Genomic DNA, 7,638 nt, shown 5'->3' with positions numbered 1-7,638 from the left:
ATCAAGTATTAATTTTCCTATTTGGGTAGTTCAAGAAAGCAGCACACTGATAGATAATGTTTTTATAGACCAAGATAAATTTAATCAAATACAAATTTTTCGTGTTAAGAACAGCCTTCCTGATCATGATGCACAGCTCGTTGCAGTATATGACATCTCCACACAGCATGGCAAAACAGTTCTCCAAAATAGTGTGTTCAATTAATGATTTAACAATTGCAAATTTTAGGGAAAGCTTGCAACAGACTGGGATGAGGTGTACAGGGAACCTGATGCTAATTTAAAATTTAATCTAATTCCTGGTACTTTTATGAGTAAATTTGAAAACAGTTTTCCTAAGAAAACAGTGAGACATAATTGTAAGATACCATCTAAAAAGCCATGGCTTACTAAAGGCATAAAAAAATCTTGTTAACAGAAAAGGGAAATGTATCTTATAGCTAGAAGGAGTAATTATCCAGAAATAAGCCAACATTATACAAACTAATGCACTGTATTGAGAAAATTTATTAGAGTCCAGAAGTATGTGGATTACATCTGAGATTAGTAACTCTAATAATAAAATTAAAACAATTTGAAATATTGTTTAAAAGGGAAACAGGGCAACCAAGAGGACAGGGAGACTGTATTTCCATCAAACACAATGAAAATTTTGTTGAAAAAAGTAGAAAATATTTTTAATAATCATTTTTGTATGTGTTAGACAAAACAGGATACAACCATTAAACCATTAAATAGGAAATGCAAGGCTTTTGTATGGAGTAACACACTTTGATAGGATATTCAAAATTTCTGGGTGTGTGCATTTTTTCTTTTCACTGCCTTCTTTCTTCTTCCAATTGATGTTGATTGAATCGGAATGCGTTTTCTCATATTATGTCTCGCTTTGCCTGAAACAATTACAAAAGGTAACTTGACGAAGTAAGCAATTACACTCTTTCTGTAAATGTGAAGTACATTTGTGCGGCACGTACCTTCACGTAGGCAGATGGCGTTTTCTTCTTTTCAACTTCGTCATCTCTTCCAGTGACCTACTGGATAGCTCTGTGAGATGAGCTACTGCTCTGTTTAATAGATTTGTATTTGTTTTGTGGGAAATGTTTTTGAGATGTGTTGCGTCTGGTATTTCTTCTTCAACATCACGTTTTTCTTCTTGTGCATCCATTTGCCCCACATCAGCATCATGTCTATCTTCTGTATTATCTATACTGAACTGGAGTACATTATTTCTCTCTTCCTCTGTGTCAATGTGCTCCACATCAGCATCATTTAATGTTGCAGTACTTTGGGGTTCATGAAGAGGCTTCAGCCAATTTTGGGGGACTGCTTACCCGTCGCTATAAAATAATACTTTCGACGAATTTCTTCACTGTTTATAGCTTTTTCATACTTTTCTGATGGGTAAACAATATTAGCCCAATCAATGTGTTTACATCTCTTGCCCGTATTGCCCTCAAGACAATTACAAACAAGCACAGCCATGTTGACAACATAGAAGCGATTCTCTGTACTCTCACTTGGAACCAACAGAAAGCCTTCCTGAATCATAATTATCTTACTCAGAATTTCCGGTGTAGGTACTCTAATGGTCTCGTGGAAAGATTTCAGGGTTGCTCTGTTAGCAGCATCAAGCAGCTTCATCTCAAAATAAGAATTCACCCTTGTGAGTATGATGTCGACCATGTGCACTACATTGACCGCTTTTCTTCTCTAAAAAATTTAGTCTTTCAAAATCCTCATGAACGCTTCACTGAAGTTATTAGTGTGGTGCCCCTGTATCAACATACGGGTTTGATAAGGAAGTGCCCATAGGTGTCGTCTTTCCCAATACCCATCTAAGTATGTTTGATAACTGTTGTGTTCGTCACATATATTTGCTTTAGCTGCGTTATAATTAACTGTAGCTTCATCTTTGGTTTTTGAATACATGATTTTTTTAAAGTCTTTAAAGTATTGCATTTTCTTGTCCTGCGGTATTCCATGTTTGGTTTTTATAAGCCACCGCCACACTGCCTGCATCACATGGAAAATGCACAATATGATTGTTGAACGGGGAAAAGATCTTATAATGGCATTTTGTTCCGATTTGCAGTCGTCAATCAAAAAGACATGTGGTCCATCAATGTTCCCCCCAAAAATATCTTTTCCTACTATCTCTTTCAATAGCTGGAAGCCTATTTGCAAAACTTCACAGCTTTCTGATGAAGTTACTATAATTCCCAGCGGTAAACCTCCACATGCACTGGGTGTGAGTAACACAAAAACTCTACTGCCATTGTGGTCTAAAGATCCTGTTGAATCAATGAAGACCATTTCTGGTGCCATTTCTTCACACATATGTACTTTCTTCATCAATTGTGAGCAAATGCTGAAAATAAAATACATTAACATTAATATTGACAGATTGTAAAACTCTGCAGAGAGCATAATCTTATATCCAAATCAACATATTTAAAGGGGAAGGTAAATGAGCCTAAAATAAGGATATGTGCAGATTGGAGGAATGGATAATGGCAGCTATGCCATGTGTGTACAGACAAAAATTTCTAAAAGGGTGTGGAAGTATTAAGGAACAACTACAACTGGAGTTAGGGGATTACCGGGGAGGTTTCAGACCATGGATAAGCCATGCAGAGCAGATCACTGGTTTCAAAACTTTAATGGGATACTATAGGAAACTGAAAAAAACCTCAGTCAATAACACTGGAAGACTATAAGAAAGCATGTGTCTGTCTCCATAGATGTTCAGTATTGACAATTAAAGGAATCTCAGACTACATACAAAACTAATTAAACTAACATCATTTACTCCAAGAAACATCAAAAGTAAAGTTTACAGAAGAGATTAATGAACCATTTATCATACAGATTGTCTTATGGCAAAGTGACTGCCTATCACCATTAATATTCAACTGTGCACTGGAATATAAAGTGTGAGAATGGTACGAGCATAACCCAAACAATATTAATTATTGCAGGTGGATCATTCATTCCACAACAAATGGACCAGTGGTCCCCACTGTACCATTTCAAAATGTAATGCAATTTCTTGGGAGGTTTCCACAATGTCTTGGGTGGAATTTACAACATGTAAGGAATAAAGTATCTTCAACACAAACTAAAAGATAAACTACCAGAACAGTAAAACAATCTTTGTCTGCTTTGATGGAGCACTGCTTCCCAATTTATAAAGAAATTCAACTGGAGCCCATTAAAATATTAAAAAGATGACACATGGGATTACTGAAGACTGGGATACACCCCCCCCCCCCCCCCAGGGGCCTGCTTTGACCAACATCATCAACAACATGATGAAACCACCTTTATCGATCACAACAACATTCCCACGAATCGCGTACACACAAACAGCATGCAAATTACTATGAAATACACAAAAATGAAACTAGTGGAACAACTGTGGGAATCAGGGGGGTTTTGGGTGGGGACAATCTTAAAAAACACCCAGCAAACACAAAACCTCAACTTGAAACACCACAATCGAACCAGAAACTACAAATGTTAGCACAATATGAGATGCAAATCCTCAACAAAACCCACCGGTATCCCAAACTACAATAGAACTATATAGATCAACTGAAATCCAGGGTACCAGAAACCTAGCTCCCTCTCTAAAACCTCCACCCCCCACCACCCAACCCAACTGCAATAACCAATACTCTAACAGTTATATCAACCCAACACCAAAAAAATAATGTTACTGGCATCTTAAAACTCCAGTGCACCTACACAGGTAAACTGAATACCAGAAACATCCTCCCTCCCTCCCTCAATACAACTGAAATAGCAATGAGAGTCTAGTTATGGTGTCGACAGCTTTTACACAACTTGCAGAAATTCATAACAGCATGGTTAATCACGGAATGCAATGATGACAAACTATAATCCTTAGGCACACAACCAATTGGAAACATTTCAAATATGATTAGGAATCAGCATTAGTTGTTACATTTGAAGAATATATTAATGGTTCAGACAAAGAATATTGGTTAAAAGCAATAGAAGAAGAAATCTCGTTATGTTTTTTGGCACTAAAAAGCGATTGTTACTTCATTTAGTAACACATCATGCAGGATAGCCGCAATCTTAAAAGCGATATGGATCTTTAAAGGGAAAGAGAAAAATTTCTATATGTGAGTGTTGATTTCATGTAAAAATCATTTCTCTATGGGAAGCTATATGAAGAGATTAACACTTTAAATTTCAATATCATGAAGCCATAAAAAGTCTTTTGTATTTGTCATGTAAAACGAGACCAGATCTTGGATTTACAGTCAATTATGAGGGCCTCTTCACAGAAGACCCTTAGAAAAGGGTTAACCACATTGTAAAAAGACCTCAGATACCTACTAAATTCCAAAAATTATGGCCTTTTATATAATAATAAAGCAGGTGATACTATTCATCTACATATCTATTGTGAGGCTGACAATGCACAAGATTTAATAGACAGGAAGAGTACAAGTGCATACGTTGTTCTTTATAATAGTGCTCCGATCATTTGAAGTTCCAAGAAGCAAAGTGTGGCAACAGTAACTTGATCAATTAAGGAGAATACGTTTCGGCAGTAGAATGTGTCAAAAAAATCAAACAGAAGACTCTATTACAAAAGTTAACCAGAAGCAGAGTGAAGATCATTCTACATGTAGATAATCAAAGTATTATCCAAATGATCAAATATGGACAGTTAGTTAGACAAAGGAAACATGTGAAATTTCACAATGTTAGTGAATAGTAGAGAGAAAGTTTGAGATAAAGTATTGTTGTACAGAGGTATGATTCTCAGAAATACCGACCAAAGCTCTCCTGAGATCAAAGTTTGAGAAATTTGAAAATGCTAATATGAAACAATTACCATAACTCATTGGTCCCAAAAAAATATTCAGTGGCAACAGTATATCATGTGATTGAACAAAATTGGGAAAGGGGGGGATATTGAAAGCGTTAAAAGGTTTACTGTGTGCATTTTTAAGGGATGGCATCCATAAAAAAAGAAGTGCTAAAAATACCTACGAGTTTATATAAGAAAAATATATATGTGTATAGTAGGTTGTTATAGCATGTATAAATTTTGGTAGTGTAAAATGTGTATGTCTCTTATTACATTCACAATGAAGTGAAAATAATATAACACTGCAGAACTGCCATAGCTTTCAATCAACTAGTCTCAAGATGAACATCATCCTACGTCTTTATTACGTGGATGCAGTTAACACTTCCACACAGTGAGTACTCCACTAGCAATTCTAGGAGATTTGCCTTTCCAGGCTTCTATGAAATACCAAAAGCGGTTCATTGGGTTACGTGAGGTGGAATGCATTTGCAGCTCAATTCATCTTCAAACCAACTAACACAGCAGATATTTAGAGAATACCAGTAACTTAGGCCTACTTATGTTACAAAGTAGAATAAATTGGAGATGCATAAGTAAATAATACCAAGTAAAGGGGGCTTTAAATGCTGAAGTATAGAAGAAAATACAACCAGCAAGAAGAACAACTGGGTAGAAATATCTTTCTCTGGATATCTGATGAAAAGGAAACATAATTAGTAGGACAATAATAGAGAAACTGTGGAATAGTAAGAACAACATTAAATAGATTACAGAATTCAGGAAGATTTAAGGCGCGCGCACACACACACACACACACACACACACACACACACACACACACAGTCTGATAGATTGAGGGAATATTGGACACAGCAAAAAAAAAAAAAAAAAAAAAAAAATGGCTATCTACAGTGGTCCTAAGAGGCCATAAAATATATTTTGATAAAATAATAATTGGCAAAATGTATGAAAAGCCACTTCTCATCACTACAAACATTTGAAAATGGTCTCTTACCATATTATATAATCGGCATCTTTCATAACCATCTTGCAACACACATTCCTAACTTCTGTATTGTATTTCAGCAATCTCTGTTGCAGCAGGAATTCCTTCCCTTCATTAGAATCCATGGGTCCATAATCCTTCTCAAGTGTTTTCCTGTATAAATTATAGCAGAACTTATAATCTGGACACTGACTTCTGTCTCCCAGCACTAATGGGTAATCGGAATGATTAAGCTGAATGTCAGTCTTAATACATTGAAGTGCGCTAGCAGGTGAATGACCCTTTTGAAACAGAGATATCAATGTTTCCTGAACTTTACGAGACGGCTTCCTATACTTTAATGAAGCAGCACTGTCAATGCTGTGATTATGATTCAGTGTCAGTTTCATTTCACATGGCATTTGTCTATAAATATCAATTATTCCTGCAAATTTTCCTCGATACTTACAGGAGGGGTCCTTTCGTGCACAACATGAATTTTTATCATCATTTTCGATGGACAGTTGGTGTTTTTCGTGGCAGGATGCACTGCAGTATCATTAACTCTTTTCGAAACTGTGTTATGATGGCAGAACATCAACTGCCTCAAAATGAGGTGTTTCGTTGACTGTGTTTCAGATTGGCACTTCTCTGAATTTGCAGCACATGCGTTTTCCATTGTGGAAGAATATTCTGTTGAGGGAAAATTCATTGGTTTATTTCTACGATGCCAAACACAAAATTCGTAAGATAACGATAGTACAACTACTTCTAAATACTTACAGCCACTTCTCTCTTGTCCTCATCCCCAATGCTGTCATCAAAAGATATCATTTTCTTTTCAACTTCGAACAAAGCGGACGCGCACATTCAAAGCAGGCGAAAAGCACAAGTTCGAACAAAGCAGATATGCACACACGAAGCAGGCAAGAAGCACTGTTTGTTTTCTGGCGGGAAAGGCAACATAGTACACTCAAGTAAAACCAGGAGCGCTGGCAGTCACGCCCCGCCTCCTGTCCATGTGGAGGTGGAATCACGTGACCAGCCTGTGGCCGTTGTGGAGGGGAGACTGCAAATTCCGTGTGAAACTTTAGTCATGCTCCGGGCCGTATACAACCTGTTCTTTGACTTCAAACATTGTGGCTGGAGCCGTTCTGTTTTATTCACTTACTGCTCTCTCAATATGCCTACAGCATTAAATACGATAATGAGAGATAAGCTGAAAGATTTCAGGATTGATAGCATGCACAATTTCGTTGCTATTGTGTTTCACACGAAGAAATTGATGGACATCCGGTGAAGCATTATGTTATTTTTACCTGGTGAGAGGTAATACATCACAAAATACACAGTCGTGACCACTGTAAGTGAATATAGGTCTCATTTTCTTTTGTTTTTGCTGGACTGTGTTGCTCTCCCCAAACAAATATGGTTACAGTTGCCTGTTTATGGCAAAACTTTATTGTTCGCCTACCATATGGTCATGAAAATGATTGTTTTAAATACACTGGCTGTACACAGAAAAGTGATCAGAACTGTATGTGGCTAATCAAATATGACGTGTTCTGTTGTTTAAGAAGACAATCTGTTTCATTATCTATAGGTCTAATAGTTTTCTGTTGCTGTCAAGACAATTACAAACAAATTACACATAGTGATGGTGCAAATTGACTTTGTGTGTAATTACCATTTACTTTATTTACCAATACTTCCAACCTGTTGTTAACTGACAATTTTCGCAGATAAAAGAGTAAAATTAATAATAGGCCTATTCGTTATGTGAAACATGCAATAGTGATTC

The 7,638-nt window shown here is 36.6% G+C and overlaps 1 protein-coding gene across 2 annotated transcripts; it reads right to left on the bottom strand.

Moving 5' to 3' along the window:
• Window positions 1–606: 606 nt before the first annotated feature.
• Window positions 607–7,367, bottom strand: LOC124553723. Of its 2 annotated transcripts, XR_006968122.1 has the most exons (4): window positions 6,307–7,367; window positions 5,868–6,011; window positions 975–2,368; window positions 607–890 (listed from the first exon to the last, which is right to left on the bottom strand). XR_006968122.1 is itself a non-coding variant. In XM_047127640.1 (3 exons), exons 1-2 carry the CDS (start codon window positions 6,257–6,259, stop codon window positions 1,720–1,722), a joined length of 1,041 nt encoding a protein of 346 aa, XP_046983596.1. In that variant the 5' UTR covers window positions 6,260–7,367; the 3' UTR covers window positions 607–890; window positions 975–1,719. The 2 variants fall into 2 exon arrangements, 1 of the variants encoding a protein (XP_046983596.1); XM_047127640.1 differs by having other exon boundaries at window positions 5,868–7,367.
• Window positions 7,368–7,638: the final 271 nt, after the last annotated feature.

The sequence above is a fragment of the Schistocerca americana genome, chromosome 11, assembly GCF_021461395.2.
Source record: "Schistocerca americana isolate TAMUIC-IGC-003095 chromosome 11, iqSchAmer2.1, whole genome shotgun sequence".
In the NCBI taxonomy this organism is placed as follows: domain Eukaryota; kingdom Metazoa; phylum Arthropoda; class Insecta; order Orthoptera; family Acrididae; genus Schistocerca; species Schistocerca americana.
This window is presented reverse-complemented; position numbering and strand designations above follow the sequence as displayed.